This window comes from Protopterus annectens, chromosome 4.part1, assembly GCF_019279795.1.
Source record: "Protopterus annectens isolate FY-2018-M chromosome 4.part1, PAN1.0, whole genome shotgun sequence".
Taxonomy (NCBI): Eukaryota; Metazoa; Chordata; order Ceratodontiformes; family Protopteridae; genus Protopterus; species Protopterus annectens.
This window is the reverse complement of record NC_056734.1, coordinates 743289371-743317127: the sequence shown is the minus strand read 5'-3', so window position 1 is coordinate 743317127 and position 27757 is coordinate 743289371. Positions and strand designations below refer to the sequence as shown.

At 41.4% G+C, this 27757-nt stretch overlaps 1 protein-coding gene across 1 annotated transcript in view; it reads right to left on the bottom strand.

Moving 5' to 3' along the window:
- LOC122801282 (extracellular calcium-sensing receptor-like) overlaps positions 1–27757 on the bottom strand; it is a 150073-nt gene that overhangs the window by 75914 nt on the left and 46402 nt on the right. The window contains exon 4 of the mRNA XM_044070829.1: positions 9919–9970. Coding sequence (XP_043926764.1) covers positions 9919–9970 — 52 coding nt within the window. The remainder of the gene's footprint in view (positions 1–9918; positions 9971–27757) is intronic.

Here is a 27757-nt window from a genome sequence, read left to right as displayed (position 1 = left end):
CCCATTGTATTCAAACTAATCTAAGAGCCTTGAATTGGCTACATCCTCGGAAGGACATTGTGACTGACCAGGTGCTTGCAAGGCTGTAATATTCTCATGGGAAAGTAACTTTTTAAAAAATTGTAACATCAGCATTTTTCTTATGAATGGTCATGATGTAAAGACCCTGTCACTGACCACGTCAGTGAGGTGGGCAAAAGCTGATTGTAAACCCTATAAAATATCATGTATTTCCTGAATAAAGCTAGACAAAATTCTGTACAAGTTTGTGTATGGTTTTTTGCCTCCTAATGTACATTAGAGTATATGTATAGTAGATACCTGAGAAACCTGCATTACTGTTTGTTATTGACTGTCATTTTTTAAATGCCAAGTGATTTTTTACAGTCTGATTTTAACAATTTATTTAACAAAAAGCATTTTGTTTATTTATTTATTTTTATTTTTATTATTTTCTTCTTAATTGACCAAATTAGCTTCACTAGGCTGTTGGCCTACTTTCAGAAATGGCCTAATGTTATATTTAATTGTATTCCATGAGAAGGCGAAGGCCGAGGTACCAGAATTAAAGACATTTTCTGCACAGTTGGACTGCTTGTGTTTAAGCATCATTGGTATTTTTGGATTTTTCGAATTTTTGGAGTGTGTTTTTGGATCTAATGTTATATTTAGCCTGACTATGGGTAATTTGGTCTGGATACTCTTTCCCTTCTTTTCGATAAGTGCCATAGGCTCCCTACCTAAGCCACTCCCAAATCATGTAGAGGAGAGCTCAGATTAATGTTCTGCCTGAGAAGGGGCTCCTTAGGGGTGAGGTACCCCTTTATGCTCACTACAGTGTCAACAATAAAACATGACTCTACTCAGCTACTTTAGAGACAGTGTCCGCATCCTTTAGTTTTTAGCACACTAAAGGAAGAACAGTAGTGATGGGGCCATTAGCACTGCAACATTCAAGACTATTCATATACAATACCTATATGACTATCTCATTTTCATATGTTTCTTATTAACATTCTTTTTATATGAAACTATTATGTGATCCAAGCTTGTAGCACCTATAGAAGTTAGAGGCTTTAAAGATTTAAGAACCTTTGTGGTTGGGCACTCAACAGATGTCTTGCATTCTGGCTTTTACAACCTTGATTTTAAACATTAAGTGATATATATTACCTAGAACCTGTAAATATATTCTGAGTGAGTACAGCTGCTTGGAAGTATTTTAAATAGCACAACAGTCTTTGTAACATACATTGCAAACTTACTTGATCTTTCGTGTGTGAATAAAAATAGGAATATATATATATATATATATATATATATATATATATATATATATATATATATATATGTCTGTGCAGAGGACTTAAACATAACTCCTGTAATTTACATCAGTTAACAAAATGATATGGTGTTACAGTAGTGCTTCTCTTTAAAGGCTACTACACAGTTCAAGTAAAGTTAAAATGAGATGTGCAAATCCACTTTAGAGAAACCACTTTAGTAAGAATTATTTCTGTTGAACAGCTATCAAATTCGTACAGATCTGTTGGATTGTGCAAGTTTCCTACCTGCACAGTAACCAGTCCTATAAATGCTGCGCCTTCCATGATTTCTTTGGGGGCTAGTTACTCTTTGTATGATCATGTAAGAAAACTTATATTCAGATATAATTTTTTTAAGAATGCAGCAAAAATATCCAGCCACTGTCTGGGGATTCCTTCATTTGTTCTATTTGATAATTGGATGATTGTACCTAAATACTCATTGACTTTTGACATCTGCAACTGTAAAGCACCAGAATCTTTAAATAATTTTCTGAGGATTCAATAGCATGCAAGGTGGACATGACAGCATTCAAACATATACATTGTCATCTTCCAGCTGCTTGTAGGTTATTTACTCACAGCTTAGCATTCAGCTGTGGATTTGATGGTAAACAGACTTGAATTCACAGATGTGGTGTCTCTATATATACTACTTCTGAGATGTTGTAATCTTGGAGGCAGTATATAAAGAGATCAGCATAGGGGCACAACATCAACATCAGATGATGCAGAGGGCTTGGAGCCCTGCAAAATGATTATTTTTTGTGCTGCAAACATCATTAGCAGACGTGTATATGGGCAAAAATCAGTAAGTACATAAGACTAGCATAAATGGTCCTGAAGCCTATATTGTACATAGCATTCAAAACTATTTCCTAAATTTGCATCCAATACTTTAAACACTAAAGTTCTGCTGCTGTGTTAATAGCGATTTTCATTAAAAAAAAGGAACTTTAAAAAAAAAATGACTCGTGGGCTCTCCTACACATTCTTGAGGTGAAATTATTCAAACTTCAGCAGCATGCAGAAAAAAATGACGAAGAACATAGTTTTATATATATATATATATATATATATATATATATATATATATATATATATATATATATATATATGTATGTATATATATATATATATGTATATGTATGTATATGGGCCTATTTCATATGATCGAAAGCTCATGTGATCGACACTTATTTCACTGACACCAAAACACCTAAAGCTCAAAACACCAAAAACTCATTTGATCAAAACTCATAACATCGACACATGAAATTCAAAGCATTATGCCCTTTCCCCACTGTAGCATGACTCTGGAGTTAGAATAAATAGATGGGGGGGTGTGGGGGGCACAGCCCCCCACATTGGGGGTGACCCTGGAGTTAAAATAAATAGATAGAGGGGGTTGTGGAGGGCGAAGTCCCCCACATACATAATATATTTTAAAAATACACGTGGATACTTATAACATAATGACAATATTTATCTAAATAATGTGGGGGGCTGCGCCCACCACACCCCCTCTATCTATTTATTCTAACTCTAGGGTCACGCTACAGTGGGGAAAGGGCATAATGCTTTGACTTTCATGTGTCGATGTTATGAGTTTCGATCAAATGAGTTTTCGGTGTTTTGAGCTTTAGGTGTTTTGGTCTCTCTGAAAAGTTTGTCGATCATATGAGCTTTCGACCATATGAAGCAGACCCATGTGTATACATATATATATATATATATATATATATATATATATATATATATATATATATATGAGTTCAGGAGTGCTATATAGATATATATATAGATACATATATATATATATATATATATATATATATATATATATATATATATGAGTTCAGGAGTGCTGGCCTCTCAGCAAAAAAACAATTAAACTTGATATTTTACCCTTCTGAGTTTTGGGCATTTTTTTTTTTCATCTTTTCATCTCATTGACTTTCAGAAGTCAGTGTTTCATAGTGGAACCACTCATGTGCAATGCAGCCAAGATTAGTAGATGAATTTTCATATTAGCACGTGTTGATAAGATGCTGCACACATATTATGCTGACTTTGGTCAGGGACTTCAGTCACCATGTCAAGATGTCATCAAACACATTTTAATAAAGTCTTATGGGTCTCATCAGTCTCTATGTTTTAATAAAAGTCTCATCATTAATCCCCATCCCTCCAGGCATGTCTAAAGGTCAGTTCCCTGTGCTTTTTCTTATTACCCTGGTGAACTTGGGCATCCTGAGGCAATTTTGCAACTGCCTCATGTACACTGACAACCCTCTCCTCTAACCTCCCAATACTCAGACTTGCGAGAGATGCACTTATATAGTCAAATTAGAAGCCACGCACTCTCCGCCAAAACTTGAATAGCTGGTCAAGAGGAGAAGGTCAATACTTGCACCACACCACATGGAGCACATAGCCACCCAGAACACACACCAGCACTGCCTTCACATAAAAATACAAACTGCACACTCACCTTCGCGGATGTTCTCAATAAAAATCTACCCTCCAAGGCAGAAATGCACTCGACCACCACAACAGAACACTAATTACGAGACACATAACTCTCCTAAACAGTGTGCCACTCAACCAAAGCCCCTAAGGCAAAACAGCATGCCCAACATAGTAAGGCACACTGATGTCTGACTCACTAAGTTGAATAAGGAGAAAGTAACAGTCAGCTGCCTGTCATGTGCCAGGATCTGCCACATAACGCATGCACACAGGTCCCTCAACAACAGGTACAAATATGACTCTGTCATTGTACATGTGGGTGTGAATGACCTGAGACATACCTCCCTGGACTACATGAAAAAGAGACATGGACAAGCTCTCGGATTATGTAGCCCAGGCACATATGACCATAGCCTTGAGAAGCATCCTGCCATCACCCAGAATTATACCACAGTACAAGCAGAAAATTATTGATTTTAACAACTGGCTAAGTTTCTGGTGTCATTCTAAGGGGATCCATTATCTGTCTGCCTGAAATGACATGATTGACAGACCTCAAAGCTTTGCCAGGGAAGGTCTTCATCTGTCACCCCAGGGCTTCCAGACACTGGCCAAGGCTATTGCCACCCCTATAGTGCCTTTTTTAGGTGGTGTTCCAAAGACCAAATTACTACCATAACAGCTATAAACAAATGCAATCTGAGGGTCATGCTTCTCAACACTAGCAGTCTAAATCTCAAAATGCACTTGCTCAAAGCACTCCTTAAAATAGAGAACATCATTTATGCTGTAACAGAGGTCTAGTTCAAGGCAGCAGAAACCACCCCTGCACTACCAGGCTATAACTCATTCCACACCTTTCGGCCCCAGAACTTGGACCAAAGCTCCGAATATGATGGTGTTTCCATATTCATAAAGAATGCACACACCTTCAGACTGGTAGCCCAACATAACACATCTGAGATACTTCAGGTTCGGCTAACATTGGGTAAGACAGCGAGTCAGATTGTAGCCTGCTATAGATCCCCAACCATGTCCCAAGACTCACACTTCATGTTCCTAAGCACCCTGGAGAATATTAGGGTCCACCCTAACAATCTCATACTGGGTGACTTCAACTACCCCTCCATTAACTGGGAAAACTACTCATGTACCAATACACTTGCCCAACATTTCCTGGAATTCATTAATTCCAATGCCCTAGACCAGCTTGTTCTTACCCCCACAAGAGGTAGCAACATCCTTAACATGGTCATTACTAACATGGGCGACCATTGCTCTACAACAATAGTCAACTCCTTCCTGGTTAGATCTGACCACAAAATAATCACCTTAGAAATCTACATCCCTCCCACCCACCCCACCCCCTGCAAAGGTAACCACCATGAAAAACTTCTCCAAAGCTAACTTTGGGCTCCTAAAAACAGAGGTGGCTAACTTCATGGCACCCATACAAATGGAGATTACTTGCATTACTGCCGAATCATACACCAATGCACTGTATGAGCACGTACACAAATACATGGATCTCACCATACCCAATAGTGCCAAGATGCTCTCCTCCAAAAAAAAAGGAAGCCAATCTGGTGGTTCCCTGTTATAAACAAACTCTACAACAGAAGGAGGAAACTGATGCAGAATAATGTGAAGTCCCAAGACTGGAAAAAATCCCTTATCAGCCTCAACAAAAAGTTGAAATCCCACATCAAATCTTCTAAAGCTAGCTGTGATAACAGAATTGCAGCAGATAGTAAAGACAGTCACAAGGCCTTCTATAGTTATGTAAAGAATCTCCATGGCAATACCCTGATTTGCTCTGAGCTACTGGACAATGGTACCTCCTATACCGAGCCAACAGATATTGGCAATATACTGGCCGACAGATTCAGTGCCAACTTTATCCCCCCCCCCCCAAGGGACCAGTCACAATACCAGTAGATTGCCAGGCATCCAGTATTACTGCTGCACAGGTTAAAACAGCACTGTCCAACGCCAAGAATACAGTTTGTATGGGACCTGACAATATCCCTGGCTGTATTCTACATGAACTACAGAGTGTACTGGCACCTCATCTGTGCACTCTGTTCAATCACAGCCTCACCTCAGTCTTTGTCCTACCAAATGGCACACTGCTACAGTCATCCCTCTCCACAAAGGAAGAGCAACTATAGACCCTGGGAACTATCACTCCATTAGTCTGATGAGTCTGATATGCAAAGCTATGGAATGCATCATCGTGGACCTAATAAACAAGGATATAGGGAATCTCCAAACTCTGGATCCCAGTCAGTTTGATTTTGTGAAGGGTAGATCATGCCAGTTCAATTTGGTCAACTTCTTTGAGTCAGTCACCAGAGCTGTAAATGAAGGCAAGGTAGTTCATACAGCCTACCATGATCGGGCCAAGGCCTTTGATACTATTCCCCACTCACGAATCATAGAACAACTCACTAAGCTAGGCATCAATCCCTATATCACTAGGTGGGTTGTAAACTGGCTAACAGGTAGAACCCACAATGTGAAAGTAGCTGAGTCAAAGTCAGGCTGCTGACCAGTCACGAGTGGAGTCCCACATGGTTCGGTCATGTGTCCTCTCCTGTTTGGTATCTACTTCTCTGAAGTCTAGGCCAACACAAAGAGACTCTGGCTGACTAAGTTCACAGAATATTGCAAGTTGGAAGCTATTATTAACTCCCCAAGTGATATTGACATCCTACAGAAAGGCCTCACTGAGACCAACGATTGGTGTCAGAACTATGGCCTTAAGCTCAATGCCAAAAAATGTGTCATCGTCCCCTTTGGGAAAAAACAAGTTTCCATGAATTACCACATTGATGGTAGTCCACTGAACACAGAGGGCATTATAAGACATCTGGGAACACAGGTTGAGAGCAACCTCACTTTTGACCACTACATTGCCACTGTGGTCATAAAGTCCTTCTATGTGGCACATCTCATTACTAAGGGTTTTGCATCCAGGAAGAAAGAGGTCATTGTCTCCTTCTACTCTTCCTTCATTAGGCCAATCATTGAGTGCAATGCCCCATTTGTTATGTACCTCACTAAACACCTGCAACAACTGGAGAGGCCGCAAAAGTACCTCACAAAGAGGATCCTAGGCCTTAAACATGTGTCCTATATGGACAGACTAAAAAAAACTCTAACTATTCTCTGCCTCATATCACCTACTTAGAGGCGATCTCTGCTTGACATACAAAGCCATGTCTGACCCAGCTCTGTTAGAAATGCTACATCTAAAGAAAACCCAATCCCTCTGCACCACACGCTCTAGAGACCTCAAGCTCATTACGACAATCAACAGAACATGCTGGAGGGACAGATTCATAACTCAGAAACTGCCCATGCTATGGAATAGACTTCCATACATGTCAAGCAGAGCACCTCACTGGCCCTCTTCAAGAAAAATCTTGATGAGTGGATGGGAAATAGAAAATTCACCCTAGGGATAACTCCAGTGGCTTTACTCGACAGAGGCACTGGAAACTAAGGTTGGGTGGCATGATGCCAGAGTAATCCTATGAGCTTGGCTTGTAAAAGCTCCAGAGCCATTAGCCTAGTACACACCTATGAACCAATGAACCTATGAACTGGTTTCATCAATCTCCATGTTTTAATAAAAGTTTTATCAGGCTCATCAATCTCCACGTTTTAATAAAAGTCTCATCTGTCTCATCAGTCTCCATGTTTTAATAAACGTTTCACTGGCCTGATCAATTTTAGGGCCAAAAGTATGACCCTTCCAACTGCAACAGCCATCACATTCCATGGTTCTCTATTCCTTTGTCAGATTATTTTCTGAGAGTTTCTATCTCTACATGTATCATGACCATCACTATAGACTTTCTTACACTTCTAAAACTCAATTTGGTCAAAATGTTTCAAGATAGACACTATCCAATTGATTTTATTAATGTTTTTAAGAATGAAATCATTAAAGACAGGTTCCACCATTACAGACCAGTGTTGAAGTACAGCCTTCCTGATTTGGAAACCAAGGCAAATGTGGTGGCTGATGATAAACACAGTTTCTTTTGTGACAATGAAAACAATCAGGAATTTCTTCAATAGGGGCATGGCTTCTGGTTTTAGTGAGGCCACCAATGAGGTAAAAAATATCATCCAGAAGAACTGGCAAAATTTTATAATAACACAAGGTCTGGGCTTACTTTTAGGTAGTAACCCCACTAGTTTGTAGAACTGGGTCTACTTTAAAAAAGAATTTTTAAAATGGAAATAAAAGCAGGTTTAACTCTAATGTGGTTTCTAAGGGTATGTTCCAATATGGTACATGTGCCCAATGTACATATATTGCAGAGGAGGTGAATTCATGGCTGGGAATTTTTCAAAACCTGTCTATTGAAATGGCAGATTCAACTGCAACACTGAATGAGTCATCTATTTAGCACAATGTGTTACACATCATGCATTTTATGTTGATAAGACTATAAATGCTTTAAAAGCCAGGATTTAGCAATATACATATGTGATTAGTAAATGGGACAACAGTAATGTACTATGCAAGCATTCTAATAATTGTCAACATTTTAAGATATTACTTTTTTTTGTTTTGGGGAAAGTTCCACTGTTTGACATGAGCTATATTGGCATGTGTGATTGGATGATACTAATTCCCTGGGCATTAATGCTTCCCTATTAAATAAGCGAATGTTCAATGTTTCGAATGTCGATTTATCAACAGCTAAATGTCGAATAGTCCAAATCTCGAACAAATGGAACAGCATTTTTTTCCTAGGAAAAGAAATCACTAGTCCGCAAAAAAAAAGCCCAAATACAAAATTTTTGAAACTCCATAGTCTGAAAGTCTGTGACCAAAATTGCAACTTTTCAGTATGTAGTAGTGTCATTTCTGGTCATTATAACATTTGCTATCTTCTTCTTTTATTTTTTCCAAGGAACTTGTTCCTGCCAACCCTGTCATGAACCCAGGAAATTATATAATCAGGTATGAGTTTTTCTGTAGACTGGAGAAATGTCCATAGAGTTGCAATGTCTGTAAAATGACAGGACATATTTTGAAATGTAATTTAGTAAATTCTATTTAAAATCAGTACAGCACATAGCTTTGCCAGGTGAATGATACTGGATAGTTTTAATCTTCTAATATTCAATCTTTGGCAACTTGTAATGCAACAAAAATACCATTCTAATATACGTATTCTACTTAGATTACATTGATGATAATCAAGGTTGAAGTTTTGTAAACATTCTATTCTATCTGATCATATGGGAAGTGTTCTGCCTCACAGTATATATATATATATACATATATATCACAATTCTGTATGACGTTACATTTGCAGATTTAAATTGCAAACACTACTAAGCTAAAAGGTCAATAAAACTACCTACTGTCATCTGATACAAGGTAAACAGCATCCAAATCATTCTCTATGGAAACAAACTCTTCAAGGGATTCAGTTCACTTCCCATACATGCCTCTGAATCATACCTTGAATTGCCATTGTCCAGAGACTTAAATTATTTTTCATTTTTATTTTTCTAGTTCAGTTCTGTATGTCAGCTCTAAAAATTGCACCTACACAATAATGAATGCCAATGGCATTACCAGTAACTTTAAGGAAAATAGCATGTACCATCTATGCCCCCTAAAAAACAAGACAATTTCTTGACTAAGAGCCATGATGTAAAATTAATGAAAAGACTATGGGCCGGAGTCACGAAGGCTTGCACGGAGTCTAAGAGTTGAGTAAGACTCCATGCAGCCAACATGTCTGCCGAGCAATCCAGGAACAGCCGGCAGGGGAGTGCAAGAGAGCTCCTAAAATGATTCTTACACGGACAGGGTTAGGTTATACAAATTACCTCATTTGCTGCTGAAAGATATGCAAATGAGGTAAATTTGCAATCCAGGAAACCCTAACCTGTCCGCATAAGAGTAGTGTTATTTGCAGAAATGTATTCCATTGTCAACTGAGTACCGTTCTGCCAATAGCAAAACGGAGCCGTGACAGTACCAAATAAAGGATGCATCCAGTTGAGGAAGCATGCCAGTGGCCAAATATACGGCCATTGGCAATTTTTCATGTTGCAAAATACAACAAAAAATCTTTTTTTTTACCTCGATCTCCGAAGTTTAAACGTAGTGCAGCACCACGCAAAAGTGCTGTGCTCTAAAAACCATGAAAAAAATAAATAAAATCCACAAATACGGATTTTATTCAAAATATTCAACTGCCATGCAAGTGAATGGCAGGCTGAAGACAACATGGCTACTGAGTAGAGGTTGCTAAGGGGGGAAGCTCAGTCTAAGAGATGTAACCAAGCATTAGTAGGCAATCCTATGCAAATGAGGGTAAGGATAGTGAATCCCAATTCTACATGGCAAATGAGCAAAGTCTGTGGAGTGTAAGAGTAGGATAAGAGGAGTATCAGAGTAGAAGATAGGTGACATAATGAGGGGGGTATGTATGAAAGAATGTAAGCTCATTGGAGCAGAGTGGCATGTGTTTGCTGTCAGTTACACATCACTGGAAAAGGTGTGTCAACAGGTATCCCAGCTAAAGCCAAGAAATGGAAGGTGTATGCCGTGGATAACATTAAAGTTTCTTGTTGAAGTGCCTGTAACGTGTTTGCGTGCGGGTGCGCACCTGTAAATCCGATTAAGACTGTGTGTACACGTGTGCGCATGTGTGCGCGCGTTTAAGCCAGAGTAAGTATGTGTAAGGTTGTTGAAATCTGTGTAAGCGCGTTTGCGCCTGTGTGCATGCGTACAAGCAGGAGTCAGCAAGTGTTAGGTTATGTAAGCATGTTTGCGCGCATGTGAGCTGGTGTGCACTTGTTTGCGTGGCGCTGCCCCCTGTGGAAACAGAAAGGGAAAAGGAAGCACAACAAATAGTAGGAAGTTAACCAAGGAGAACTAGCAGAGCTGGCAGGTGAAAACAATCAGAATCAGGCAATTACACAGGCAGTACACTAGCCCAGCCCAGCCCAGCACTTAAAACTCTGCAAACAACTTTCCACCATGTTTTCCTCAGAGACACTGCGACACTGCAGTAAACTAAGAGAAGTGAAAACTTAAAAAGCTTTACTGAGACAAAGAAATGTTAGGGGCTGCCATTGCTGTTATAAGGCGACATATGCAACATGCTGAGGGTGGCGACAATGAGAATGCTGCTGAGCAACCCACAGTGAGGAGACGGAGAAGACTGTACAGGCCCAGGGTAACCGACCAGGGGCTACATGAGCTGGAGATAGTGGAGCGCCATAGAGTGGACAGAGACCTGATGCAGCAAATTGTTGAGCTGTGCAGGCCATGCCTCACACACAGAACCAACAGAGGGGAAACCATCCCAGTGGAAACCAAGGTATGTGTTGGCCTAAGAATACTAGCAACAGGTACCTTCCAGAGACCAACTGGTGATATGATGGGGATTTCACAGGCATCAGCATCCAGGTTACTGCACCAGTTCCTGAATGCCATGTCAGCACATGTCGGTGATCATGTATATTTCCCCAATTCCCGTGAGGAATTGGCCAGCAATAAATATCTTTTCCAGCAAATAGCGAAATACCCTGAGGTAGTGGGTGCAATAGACTGCACGCACATATGCATCAAAGCACCAGCCAGTGAGCAGGTTAAGGCCTACTTTAACTGCAAGGGCTTCCCCTCCATCAACTGCCAGGTTGTATGTGATGCCCAAGGCATAATACTGAATGTGTGTGCTGGCTGTCCTGGAAGCTACCATGATTCCCATATCTGGCATCTGACACAGCTGTACCAGACATTTGCCAATGGGGACATCCCTCATGGTCACCTAGTGGGGGATGCTGGATATGCACTGGAGCTGTGACTGATGACGCCCATCAGAAATGCACACATGCCTGAACAGGAACGCCATAATGAGGCACATGCACAAACATGAAATGTAATCGAGCGTGTGTTTGGGCTGCTGAATTCACGGTTCTGGTGCCTGGATACATCTGGTGGAGCCTTGCAGTACTCACCAACTACATGTACCCAAATTGTCATGATATGTGCTATGCTACATAATATGATCCTGTGAAAACAGCTGCAGCAGGAGCAGCATAGGACCAGGCCAAACAGCCCCCCACCATTGCCAAGGCCATCACAGGCAGAGTGTGACTCGGAGGAGGAACAACCTGAGCCTGCCCCAGTAGGCAGAAGGAGGCATGCCCAGTATGCTTTGGCCTTGGCAAAGAGGCAATGCATAGCACATACACTGGCTCAGTAGGAACCCTGGAAATGATAACTCTCTCTGACTCGCACATATAGTAAAAGGAATGCCTAACTTGACGCTACCTGTTTTCAAACATGTATAGGGAGTGTACTATGTGCATCCGACATAGGCTGCCCTGCAGCACCACCTGAGGCATGATTGCCATGTTTTAAGCAATATAAAGCAGTGCTAAACAGCTTTTACCACTATTTAGTATATGTAAACAAAATTGCACACACTAACTAGCACAACTTTGAGCAATGTTGAGCAATATTGGGCAACGTTCAGCAATGTTGGTTAATGTTGAGCAATATTGGGCAAGTTCGGTCAAAGTTGGGCATAGTTGAGCAAAAGCAGGTAAACATGCTCATATTTGCTTTACTGTTCCTTAAGCAGTCTGGTCTGCCCAGTGTGAAAATAGAAAGCAGTGACAGTCCTCGAACCCAGGATACTGTGCACTATAGTCACAGAACTGAACCAGTAAACCATGACAGTATTGCACTGGTCAGCCTGTATGAAGAAATGTTGATAAGTCTATGCAAAGTGTCTCATGGAAACCCTGCAGGCACAGCATAATCCCTGTCAAGTTATGACACAAAGGTGAGCCCTGCAGTAAAAATACAACTTGATTTTCAACACTCATATAGTATAAATGTTAATATTGGGTGTGTTCACACACATCAACAAATGTAGTGGACTTCAGACAGCAACATACTGAAAGGTCACACTGGGCATGCTCACACACTTGAATAAATGAGGCAAATGTCAGGCAACAAAATACTGAAAGGCCAAACTGGGCATGCTCACACACTTAGGCCATGTCTGAGTACAGCAGTGGGCCACACATATCTGGCAGTTGCATGTGTTAACCCAGGAACCTCTCACTATTTACCAATCCTGCCTTGTGCACACAGTTATATGAGAACAGACACATATATAATATATTGGAACCCTGTCATAATCAAATATGTACTACAGATACTTAGGTTGTTCATAGAAAGTGGGAAAGCAAAGAAGATAAAAAAACCTGCAATCAGTATCATCAATAAACAATGTGCATCCCGAACATTATCCAATCCAGGTTATGGAAAGATCATCTGCGAAGGAGTCCAGACAGAACCATGACACTTCCTTCAGCTATGTCATAAATAGCAATGTACACTCATATATGTCCTGAGTCAGGGCCAACTGTAAATGACTGACAATGTCAACATCCTGTCAGACAGGCCCATACATACATACCCACCTCCCACTGACAAAAGACCCTATCATCATACCAGGAGATATCACATGTAGAATGGGTAAACAGCTCCTTCCAAAGCTGAAAACATGGCATCAGTTGGATTACATTGTTTCTCTATATGTGTCATAAGTGAACTGCAGAACAAACAGACCCTGCACCTGAACAGTCTGTTGAGCCTCACCCTCTCTACAGGATATGAAACTGTTGAATGGGTTACAGCAACATATGGCACACTCCACAAGTGTTGGTGCACAACAGACCATGGGAACTATAGTCTTATAAGCCTATGAAGTCTGATCTGCAAGACCATGGAGTCCATCATGATTGAAGTCATAAACAGAGCTATTGGAAGCCTACAAACACACAACCCTACCAACTTTGGTTTGGTCATGGGCAAATCATGGTTACCAAGCCTGCTAGACTGTTTGCAACGCAGCCACCCAGGACATACATCACTGAAATGAGCTACACACATCCCACATAGACTTTGAATAGCCCTTTTCCAACATCCCAGACACATGTCATATCCACAAAATCAACAACCTGTGCATAAATATGTATTGTCATATGATGGATTGGCAACTGGGCCACAGATAGATCACACAAGCTAAGAATTGTAGAGTCCTGTTCAAACTGGTGACACCTGCTGTCCCCCATGGCCCCATGGCTCAGTCCTGGGATTGCATAAAACAAAGTGCACACACATTACCATGTCTAGTCTGATGATGTCAGCATCCTGCAAATATAGCAGGAGAAATGAAAACACCCAATAAAGCATATAGCGCGTCGTGTTAATGCGTATTCCTCTAGTATCATAAAAGTTAGGTAAGGGTTTGAATCCTGCCATTGCTGTGTGTGTGGGGGGTGTATGTTTGTGTGTGATTTCCTTTGAGAGGAGTGCCCATTTTGTAGACTAGGAAAACACCTTAAAAGAGGTATATACCTCTTTGGCAAGTTTGATGATGTCAGTATCCCACAAATATAGCAGTGGAAATGAAAACTCCCAATAAAGCATATAGTGTGTCATGTTAATGCGTATCTCTCTAGTATCATAGCATGGTTAGGTAGGGGTTTGAATCCTGCAATTGCTGAGTGTGTGTGTGGGGGGGGGGGGTCAGCATCCCACAAATATAGCAGTGGAAATGAAAACTCCCAATAAAGCATATAGTGTGTCATGTTAATGCGTATCTCTCTAGTATCATAGCATAGTTAGGTAGGGGTTTGAATCCTGCAATTGCTGAGTGTGTGTGTGTGTGTGTGTGTGTGTGTGTGTGGGGGGGTGATTTCCTTTGAAAGGAGTGGGGTCAGCATCCCACAAATATAGCAGTGGAAATGAAAACTCCCAATAAAGCATATAGTGTGTCATGTTAATGCGTATCTCTCTAGTATCATAGCATAGTTAGGTAGGGGTTTGAATCCTGCAATTGCTCAGTGTGTGTGTGTGTGTGTGTGGGGGGGGTGATTTCCTTTGAAAGGAGTGCCCTTTTTGGAGACTAGGAAAACACCTTAAAAGAGGTATATACCTCTTTGGCAAGTCTGATGATGTCAGCATCCCACAAATATAGCAGTGGAAATGAAAACGCCCAATGAAGCATAGAGCACGTCATGTTAATGCGTTTCTCTCTAGTTTCATAACATAGGTAGGGGTTTGAATCTTGCAATTGCTGAGGGTGTGTGTGTGACACTGTTGGTCAATGTGTCATGGGTTTTGTTTTTACTACTATATGACATATCGGTAAAACAACAGTATGTGCATTGCACACTTCAGGTATCTGTGTGGCAAATACATATATGCACATGTGACCTCAATTAGTTCATAGGTGTGAAGCCTGCTTTCCACATGAATACATTTGTTACCTTTGACAGATTGTGCTGCTGCTTCTCAGACCTTAGGTCGCATATATATGTTTGTGACAAGGCCAGCCACTGTAGTGATCTATGGCCTACATCATCTGTGTCGCACACACCCATGACAGTTTCTATAGAATAGTGTGAGTGATGGTTCATGCCTAGGGTATATGTCAGACATGTTCAAACACAACAAAGTCTGTCAATAATGAACATTCATTATAGGTGTACAACAACTTTGTGGATATGCATACAGACCCCTTATTGCTTATGTGATACACCGAGGGACTTCAGAATACCTATGGAAATGTGAATACCAAAGGACAGAGGACATAACACTTGGCTGTATGTACACATTGGTACCCATTCTACATGTTGGGGGCTACTACCTATGTGGTACTGTTGGGATACTATGTTTAGTAAATGTGGATGACTATGCTATAGTTGGCTTATAGCTTTACAGCATGGGTTGGCCAACAGGTATCTGTCTGTATGATACCCTTGTGGAGGATAAGTGTCTCATCTGGCAAATGCATTGTAGGCAACTGTATGCATTTCCAGATGTGGACGGACATATCCCTAGTGTGTTTGCTTGTACCTAAGAGGGCTACATGCCAAACAGGAGTGGTCCCAGGAATGGGTGGCAGTCAATACCACTGGTTACTGGTATAGTATAGTACCAGAAGGATCCAAATGCTAGTGAGTTTCCCACATCTGTGTGTCAGTTGTCAAGACATCATCTAACGATTGGTTATAGTCAGGCTGTTGAGGTTATGTATACTACCAGAATGCAAACCAATGACAGATAGTAACAGTATCACCCACAGCATAGTGTCAAATCATGTCATACACACATGTGTACCCATGTTAAAGCATATGTGTAGTAAAATGCATACTGTCCACCAATAGAAACTATGAAGTGTTAACACTGTGTAATACAGGGCATGTCACCCTTCCCATGTGTCCACTATGCACGTACATGCAGACAGTGCACCTCTACCATGTTCACAAATGTACACCTGCAAATCTGTACTGCACACATCACACATGTACTGTCCACACACCAAAACATGTGCCAGAACTACACACATCAGCCAAGTGGCACATGGGCGGACAATACATTTTTTGGAATTAACACTGGTGTAAACAATACTACATTAATAATCATAGCTTTAATGCATCATGCCTGCTCAGTTATACCTACAGGGATATCATTACACTTTACTGTTGACAACATGCTAACTTTGCTACACTGCTATAAAATCACCCTGTGCATCAGCACCATGTTAGCCTGTTCCTGCATCAATGTTACAGATGACAGGAGGTGGCACAGTTTCATCATATGCACAGGGTGTGTTGTTGGTTTGCCATAGCCCGACATTGACCCATCCAGTCGACATGTATGTGTGTGTGTTTGTGTGAGGGACAACAGTACAGCATGGGTCAATGTTGATGTAATGTGTGTGCATATGTGTTAGCCCTAGGTGTTTGGTTTATGAGTATGTGTCTGCATGCACACAGTTCCACCATGTGGCTGCCATATATGGGAGGTTGTGGGACAGCCATAGACTGTACCTGCCAGGCTGTACAGATCACCGTCTCTGGCCATGGACACAGTACCTGTGCCTGGCAGGGGTGCCACGGACAGTATCGGGTACTAACCCAGACTGGGTACTATCAGAGGCAGAGGGATGTTGACTGGACCCATACTCCTGCTGGGAATGGCCAGAGCCACGTGCACATGGTCTTCTATGATGGTCTATTGACAGCCCAGCCCCAACATTGCTGGGGCTGGTACTGCCACTATGGGAGCATCTGTGACTTGTGTGTCATCCGCGAAGGCTGCCAGCCGATGATGTTGCTGGCATAAGTCCACGTTGATGTCTCAGCCGTCCTGCACTGTCCTCGCACATGGACATGACATTGTGGAGGACATCTAATGAATCCCCCAACGTCTATCAATGACCTCGATGTAATTACGGATGGCACCGAAAAGGTCACGGATACTGTCATTGATAGCGGTGTTATGGGCTCTCTGTGCCCTTAGTCCCTGCCTGGTGTAATGTTCCATACGTGCCTGTGCCTGCATTACAGCCCGGAACATACCTGAGGTTGTAAGACCTGTGGGGGCATGTCTGAAAGGGGCATTATGACCAGCAGTTCTCCCACGAGAACCCCTGGACATCTGCCTATGTGGTACCATTCCAGGAATCTGAGTATGGCTGCTGTGAGGGGATGCATGTGCCATAGATACCACACTATCCTGGTCAATGCCTACTGTATGCTGTCCTTCAGCTAAGGCCATTGGTGATGAGGGGTGTATTGGCAGTATGAATGTGTGCATAGATGTAATGGAAAGCTGTGTACTGTCGATTGGCGGCCTAACAACAGACCCTGTCAATTCTGCCTGTGCCACAACACATGTATCATCATTTCCACTATTTGTGGCAGTGACTTCAGGTTCCCTGCTGCACTCAACCAACACAACCTCAGCACCTGTGAGAGGAAGACAGGAAACACACTTTACAATCTGTACATGATGTTAGCACACATGCACAGATGCACGCATGCACACATGCACACATGAACACATGAACACATGCACACATGCATATATGAACACATGCACACATGCACACATGCACACATGAAGACATGAACACATGCACACATGCACACATGAACACATGAACACATGCACACATGAACACATAAACACATGCACACATGAACACAAATGCACTACTCACTAAAGTAGACACACACACACACACACACACACACACACACACACACACACACACACACACACACACCAACAGCAATCCAGAACATACTCATTAGTGGTCGATGGTGGAGTACAGTATCACAAGACAAAGAGTCCTATCACACGTGTCAGCATGCAGGATGTGAGTTGCTCAACAGCATGCAGTGCGAGTGTAGAGAGTCCTTATTAATAACAATATACATGTCTTTGATGCATGTGTGTTGTTCAATGATTGGCCTCACCCTGGAACACAATGTGTACATGGACACAACATTGCTGTGCAAGTATGAAATGCTTTTCAATGTCCTGTGCACCATTACTCACAGGTAGACATACCATGGCTAGATGCACACAACTGTCAGGTGTATAGCAATGAATGCTATGTGTAGTACTGTAGTTACTGTAGCTGGATGTAGTGTAGTACCATGAGCCATCATCAGGCAGCATCATGTGGTCACTCAAGGCCACTAATGTGTGACACACTAGCAACTATCTTGCTGTACCTGAACTGCAGCACTCTGGCTACATTAACCATTTCACAGGCAGTTGTCACATGGGTATGTAAGGTGTTCAATAGGGAGCATTGCCTAACATGAATGTGTTGTGTGTTGAAGAGTGTTGCACCGCCCCATGATAGGCCTCTACCCCTCAGGTATAGTATGTGTGTTGTGTGGATGACATTTGGGATACTGGAGTCTGACCTTACAGCAGGTGTCTCAATACGCCATGTGTATCATATTAACACACACTGCGTATGACAAAGTGGTGTATGTTGTATGCATGTGTATTGACTCTGCCTATACAATGCCCACTACAGTGTACCACAATTGTTTGGGATGATCTGTGTATTGCATGTGTTTGAGGCAGCTACTCATGTTACTGGGATGTGCGTAGTCCCACAGAAAACATGCAGAGCATGCATTATGTGTAGGTGTTTTACATGTGTATATGGCCTACAACTCACCTATGACATGCACATGTTATTTGCTATATTAAATGTAGAACACTCACCAGCATGGGTCTGCTGTTTTGTTGTCACACCAGAGGGACCTACAAGGATATGAGACAGATTGTCAGTGTCAACAACTATGGCATTGCTGCTGTGAGTTTGCAATTTTACAGTAGTACAACAGTTGACAGTCACAGGCATACAGATTATGTTCCAAATTATCAGTATTGCACAACACCAGGCTCCACATCTTCTAAATACACAGTACACATCTGACATATGCATGTTCTAACAATCGAGCTAACAGTAGTCTACAGATATGCCATGTAACCTGCACACTCCGAGTCAACTTGCTGGGTGTCTCCCGCCTCCATGATGACACATGCCTGTTGTAGTGGTTGGCCAGGAGCCACCATGCTGAGGAGCAGCTCTTCCACTCTGGTGAGGAGCAGATGTAATGCTGCACCACCATCTGTGGCAAGCTGTTGTCTGCGGACATCAGAGGCATGCTGCCGGACATGTCTAATTAAATCACTGCAGTGATGCCATACCTGCTCATAAGTCTGGTTATGCATGCCTACGTCATTAACCCGATGGACATCTTGCCACAGTGGAGTGCACTCATGCTGGTCCTGGCTGGTTCTGGAGAACAGCAGGTTGTGATGTTGTACTAGGGTGGATATAATGATTTCCTCCTCTTCAGGGGAATACGCAGGGTTGCGATGATGAGACATGTCCCTGGAGGACAATAAAACAATAATTGTGAGCAAGTCATGTGGCACACTTAACATTATAAAGTACAGATATCAATGAAATGCCATATATAGCAACCTATTGGCTGTCAGTAGATATACACTTTTAATACCACATATCAGTGCTCAGCCCACAACTGACTGACAGTGCCTGGCACATTCTATATATTAAATCATGTTCTGCACAGCAACAAAGTGAAACCAGTATGTAAGACTATACAACAGTACATGGCACACTGTATGTGACACAATGCACCACCTAGCCACAGGAGGTATATATGAAGCTAATGCATACAGAAATATGTCATCCATTGAAATGATTGTAAAGTACAGTTACAGTACTGCCAGTACACCACACTACTTGTTGATAGCAAACCCTTAAGTGACATATGTGCACATTCATCAGTATAGGTGGCATACTGCTGTACTACACTATACATGTTGCTAGATATGCACTTTTATCCTGTAACACACATACGACCAAGGCCATGTTACAGGCATACCCACACACACATCAGACATACCTACAAGACACAAAGGTATGGCAACCCAGATGAGCTTCACCTGTGTACCATACAGTACTGTGTGTCAGCACTTACAAAACCTTATGCCTGAGGTATGTAATGTGTGAGGACTACAGGTAACAAACAAAACAGTGTTTCCAAGCAATGTGGATATACACCATACTGTGCTATGTAGGCCTACAGCTTCAGGTAGTACTACAGTTCATACGGGATTTGTAGTCACTAGTGTTAACAATCAATAAGCATACATGTACTGCTTTAGCCTACAATGGCACACTCCAGTCAACACAATGGGACTACGTCACACAGTATGCCATACTGCTTTTCCTGCCTAGCAATAGCATACATATCTTTTGCGGGGATCAGAGCTAGAACACTACAAACCATGATATAAACAGTTTCCCACTAGGCAATCACACATATACACAATGTTGACACATCCACCTACACAGTCACCATCACACTCCATCAACCTCACATAGCAATTAATGCAACAAGTACATGAGTGTGTGTATCGGGTCCTAGGTAGCTAATAGGCTATTAGCCGTAGAGCCTATAGAAGCCTAGCCATACGGTATCCTGCCCTTCAACACCCATGTAATTTAAGTTTATGTGCCCCTGTCATGCAGAGCCACAGAGGTGATTCCCGGGTTGTATTTCCTATCTCACATCCATTCATCATGATTATTCATGATGACTGCTAATGAGGACCTTTCTTTGCTATTGATAGGTAGTTAGTTCCAGAGTATGGTATGTGTCTGAGATGAGAATGTACCACCCCAGCATGTTCTGCTTTTTGACGTTACAAGGTTTAGATCAGTACAGTGTGTAGCTTGTAGGGAGTTTGATCTGTTTACATGGAGCATGTCCAACACCTGTGGGTTTGGCATAGCTTTGTATGTTAGGCAGAGGTTGCCTCTGGGTAGGCAGTATGCGACACAGTGTAGCTGTGGTTTTGTAAGACAGTCTGCATGGGGCATCTGTTTGAGTCTGGTAACACTCTTTGTGAGGTATGTGCCTGGCGTCTGCAGTTGCTGTAGATGTCTTCTGAGATACATACGTTTTATGACTGATGAGTAGAGTGGAACACTGACCTTTTTTTCCATGGATGACACATCTTTCCTGATGATATGTAGACTGTACACAGTTTACATGACTAGTGTGGCACTGTGATTATCAAAAGGGACACTACTGTCCACCTGTGTCCCGTGGTCTCTTATCACACTTTTGGTGTTGAGTAGACTACCACCTATGTGGTAGTTCATGGGTACAGGGTTTTCTAACAAAAGGGATGGCAATACATTTACAACATTGAGCTTGAGCGTACATATAAACATCCATTGGTGTACATATAGATTTACATATAGGGACATACACAGTCCACCATTCATGGTGGGAATATCAATTATGCAAAGGCTAAGAGGGATACAGTTATGTACTAATATTGCCCAGTCTTGTGCAGAAGGCATTGAAGGTATTCTCAGCCCATGTATCTTTAGCAGAACTCCCTGTCTGGAAGACTAAAAACCTAACATATCATACCCACAGCGTTTAAACACCACATGTCATATACTAGCACTGTATGCTGTCTTGTTTGCCACACACTACAACCTTCATAAAAATATGCACATAACAACCTTCACCAACATATATATGTCCACCCTTCACAAACAGTTGCAGTATGTCCCTTGCTCTATGCACATGTTAAGATGCTATTATATCTGACACATAAATATCTCTCCATATGTGTGTGCCATACACAAACAAGGCCCACACTGTTGTAAGTCCGTAGACCTCACGGATGATCTGTTGGGCCTTGCTACAACATGAACAGTTGTCACATGTGTGCATAACAGTAATATTGCAGGGAGTATTTATAGCTGCTAATGCTACATTAATATACTAGCCTGGTACAGCAGTTGCCAATGCTAAGCTACACATTATATGACTATCATGCATGTGTTACTCTGTCACATCCAGGTTTATAGAGCTGTTTGCACTACTCCCCCAAACAGCCATTATACACAGTACTGTACAGAACATAGATAACTTGATCAGATGTTTGACATTTAATGCTGAGCTACATACACCACAGTTATGTCCCACTGCACACAGCTACACACTAATTTGTCCATGGCAGTAGTTATGCATGGCATCAGTGCATACATACCTACTGCTGCCACATATGCATGTTTCAAAGTATGTACAGTACTCTTCTTAAACATCTACTACTTGCCGGTAACCACATATCTGTTACATACCTGTTTGTCACTTTCAGGACCATCTGTGTATGTTTTGACGATTTTTTTTTTTTTGGTATTAATTAAGCAACGTTTGCTTTTACTTAATGTTTTGGTTATTAATTAAGTTTTTTTTTTACTTAATTAATGTTTTTGTTTAGTAATTCAGTCATTTTGTTTTACTTAATTAAATGTTTGTTTTATTAAGTAATAATTTTTTTTACTCATCTCAAGGTTTGCAGACGGTATAACACGTGCAATGTAATGATTGCATGTGGGGATAGCAAGTACAGTCTGCTTTTATAGGTATCTGCACATGTGCATCTGATGCCCTCTGCAACAATTGGTGCCCAGCATTTGGTAAATGCATACAGCCTGCTGTGTGGTAATTGCAGTACTCACTGTCATAGCAACCCAATGCTATAAATTGCTAAGTTATGTAGGCATAGCCCTTTCAGATTTCCAGAGTGGGGCCCATGCTTGTTTGCTGTGGAGACTGTTGTGTAAGTCAGAAGGTTGGTATACTTCTTGTATCTGAAGCTAGAGGTGTAGACAGTGATGCACATGTTGTACTCAGACCTGACTGTTGCCACATCCTGTACAGAGCTATCTGTGTAGAGTTTAACTCACCCCTACAAATGCTTACACAAGATATATGTGAGTATGTAGTTTCTTTTCTACTTATATAATTAACTGCCATACAAAAGTAGTTATTGAGAAGTATTCTTTTGGCACATGAACTGTTTGTAAACTGTTATACTGTGCATATTAATGTACTCACTTCTGCAGGGTTTGTGTTTTTTATTGTTAACATTAGCACATGATTCTCAGGAAAACTGAACAATTCCAGTACTGAGTATGCCTACCTACATCCTTGGTAGACCCTAAACACACACGTATATTTAAAATCGGGGGGGGGGGTGCAGACATACAGACAGCATTATGTATTATTGTGTGAATGTTATCTTACTGGACTTAAAGGATTGGTGTGTACCTGTTAGTTTATCAAGGCAGGTGGTCTGTCCACCTTTCTGACTAACATCAGTACTTTTCAGAAGGATTCAGAAAGACACAGCTAAAATATGTTTCACATCCCTGAAAAGTAGTCACAGTTAGGAAGTATGGCCTCTGCCCCAATCAGATATGCCAGTGTTTGTCCTGCTAAGATACTGTGTGGGGGTTGTAAAGTGCCTCTATAACATTATTTGCTTCTAGAATGGCTGCTTCTCTTATCACAGTCATGTAATGCAATTCCACAACAATTGCTGGTAAAGATCCACAAAACAAGCTTTATGTTATGGTAGAAATAATAACGCCTAAGGCAAGACCACCTCACCGAGTGCGAATGCACGGATAAAGTCAAAGTCCCACTGCCAGCTCAAAAACCAGCCCAAGGTTAATAATACTGTAACTTAGGAAACTATAGACAACTGCATTTACTGCAGCCAAGCCAATTACTGGGTTCAAACACAGCAGCAAACCCACTACAATTTATAGTTTAACCTCTACCCCTGGTATATTCTCATCAAAACTGAAGTCAGCAGAGCCAGGATATAGTCCAGGCTTATACAACTGCTATAAAACAACAAAAGACTCAACCACCAGAATCCTGCAAAGTCTGTGGTAGGGTTTGCCCTGCTCCGCTTCGCCCTCGCTTCGCTCGGGCTCACTCCGCGCCCCACCCTGCCCCCTTATCCCACCTGCCCCCACTACCTCTAGATTTATAGCTACCTGGCCACACCTACTTCCTCTCCCACCCACTGTACTTCCTCTCTACCTACTCCCAACCCCCCTGCACTCTAAGACTAACACTATTTCTCCCCCATACAATCACATCCTCATCTCCTTATACCACCTCAGACCCCTAACGCTATGCCTAGGCCAACTTGGATTACCATCCTACTTATCCTACCACTCATAGCAGTACCTTACTTCTTAACGAGCTATGAACACCTGACATTTTTAGGCTTCCATTATCCAAATTATCACACAAGTTCCCCCTCTCCTCCGCCTACAGTCAAATTCTTCCCCCACCATACAACCCCAAAAACAAGAAATCTCAGTAATCTTTATCTTAATAAACAGCACCAAACAACTACAAAAACTAAATATGGTCTAAAATTACTAATCAAAGTCCTAAGACTAATATCCTACTTAAGGAAAAACATCACCAAAGATGGAGATATCCATCCTAACCCAGGCCCTACCAGTTTAACAGACTCCACCAATCATCCGCTCTCCCATAGGCCGGCTAACTCTCTCCTCATCTGTCACTTAAACATAAGAAGTCTGAACAACAAGGTACATAACCTACACGCTATGCTAGCAACCTATCTACCTGACATCATGTGTCTAACTGAAACATGGCTTAAACCATCAACCAAAGACAATCAGATAATGTCACCTGGGTTCAATATACTCAGAGCTGACCAAATAAAGAAAAGGGGAGGTGGGATAGCTGTCCTTTATAAAAATATGCTCAACATCCTAACTAACCCCAAGCAACCACCCCAGGTCGCTAATGCTGAAATATTAGCTCAAAAACTACAACTAAACAAACTAAAACGCGTAAACCTAATAGTGATCTATATACCCCCAGGGAACAATATTGAAACTTTAGAAGTCATCTTAAATTGGATAGATAACTATCCTCAAGAAACAATAGTCCTGGGAGATGTTAACATTGACTGGAACCAATGCTCTGCATGGTCCACTCCTACTTCTTTAAATCTCCATGGTTTCTCTCAGATTATATCCTCTACCACCAGACTAGGTAATATTAAACAAAAAGAGAGCATACTTGACTGGATACTCGTCAAGGAGCACCCCCAAAAATATACTTCGGGGACACTCCCCAGTGATCTTAGTGATCATATGCTCACATACATTATGAAAGATAATACCAACAATGCTAGCATGCCGGTTTATAGAACTATCAGAAACAAAAAAAAATTTGACCCAATAAAATTTAACATGGAACTCAAGTACTGCAAATGGTCAAAGCTAAAATTCCTTCCCCTAGATGATGCAGTCTCACATTTTAACAAAACATTCCTTACCATACTTGACTCTCATGCTCCCAAAAGGGTATCCAGAATCAAAACACAAATAGCACCCTGGCTAACCACAGAGACTAAAACCAAAATAACTAATAGAGACAAAGCATGGGTCAAGTGGCGTACTACCAAGTTACCACTAGATCGTGTCAACTTCCAGCAAATAAGAAATGAAACTAAAAAGGCCACCGCTCTAGATAAGAAAAAATACTTTCACCACTTACAACACAAACACCAAAACAACCCTCAAAAATTCTGGGCAGGATTGAACAAACTTCTCCAACCAGGAAAATCCACCACTCCTACCCCAGGAACTCTATCTGAAAAGAACCAAGAAGAAGTAGCCAACAACTTTAATACCTTCTTCACCGAAACCATTCAGTCCTTAGCTAACCAACTACCTGCTCCCTCAATCACCCCAAAAAATACCACACATAACTCCCCACTATCCTTTAACCTCCAGCCCATATCCACCGCCTTCATTCGATCCCTATTGAAAAAACTAAAGCCAACTACCCTTTCAGCTGATCTTCTTCCAGCGGAATACCTGCAAATAGCTGCAGATGTCATAGCCTACCCCATTTCAATCTTAATTAACAGAACCATTACTGAGTCCACAATCCCAGCAATATGGAAAATATCTTACGTCATACCTCTTCATAAAGGAGGAACATCCACTGAACTCTCTAACTATAGACCAATAGCCATACTATCACCACTTGCCAAAATCATGGAAAAGTGTGTGCATAACCAACTCATGTCCTATCTCATCCAAAACAAGCTACTAACTGACTCTCAACATGGATTTAGACCCCATCATAGCACGACTACTGCCCTCCTCTCTTTTACCGAGAAAATAAACTTTAACAGTAATAACAAAAATATTTCCTCGGCTCACTTTCTAGATATGTCGAAAGCCTACGACATGGTAAACCACCAGTTACTCCTCAAAACCTTAGAAACCTTACATCTAGACACCCGAGCCCTAAACTGGTTTCAAGCCTACCTCGCAGGCAGACAACAGGCAGTAATGTGGCAGAACAAGCTCTCCTGTCTGCTACCAAACACCATAGGCATTCCTCAAGGGTCCATATTAGGACCTCTTCTCTTCTCAATATTCATAAATGACCTCCACTCAGTTATCCCCGAAGCCACCTGCATCCAATATGCAGATGACTCAACTCTCATCTGTTCCAATCCCATCCTAGATAACCTTCTAACAACAACCCAACACAGCTTTACCATAGTTGAAAATTGGCTAACAGACCATCAACTCATCCTAAACCCAAAAAAAACCCAACTACTTCTCTTCTACCCAACTAATACAACACCTATCACACAATTCACTATTCAATCCAATAATGGAACCATTATCTCACCTGTTACCAACACTAAACTATTAGGAGTAAACATTGACAATAAACTTTGATTTGACATCCACATCAACCAAACTATTAAAACAGTAAACAAAAAACTGGGGTCCTTATATAGGATAAAAACCTTCCTAACTCCAGCTGCTAGACTAGCTACTGCCCGCTCACACCTCCTATCCACCCTACTATACGCCTCCCCCGTCCTTACGAACCTCAACAAATTGGACCTTAATTGACTCTCATCTTGTTATAACCACATTGCTAGATTCATTACTGCCCTACCCTATAGAACACACCATTGTATTAACCTGAAAAAACTTGACTGGCTAAAACTCCCTAATCTTCTTCAAGAGTACCAACTCATAGAAGCCTTTAAAATCCTGAAACATCCAGAGAACACCCCTGCTCTAAAAAACATACTAACCCCTTATTCCAACCTAAGTTCACTTCACTCATCAAACAAACTCCTAATACAAACAAGCAAGTCCCATAACCTAGGTGGGGACACACTGTATTCTAATATTATTGGCAAGGTGTGGAACTCTCTTCCTAATAAGCTCACGTCTTTACCATCACTAGCTCAATTTAAAAAAGAGCTAAAAATCCACTATAAATCACAATGGCTTTGTCCTTGTACAAACCCAGACTAACTCCAAAAGAACTCTACCCTCTCCAAATCATAACACTCCTATGTGCAATTCAACATACAAGATCAGCCTAGAACATCCCATACTAACTAAAGAATAGGCCATTATTGTCTTACTCAACTAATTGCGAATTATCGTGAATATAATGAACTGTAACCAACTGTAGTTTCTAATGTAATAATTTTTTTTTTCTCTTTATAAACTATGTAAATTGTCTATATGTCTTTGTAACTATCTGTCATTGTTAACCCTGTCGGAGCTTTTCTCCCCGGGACTCCACTGAAAATGGACATGTATCCAGTTGGACTATCCCGGTCAACA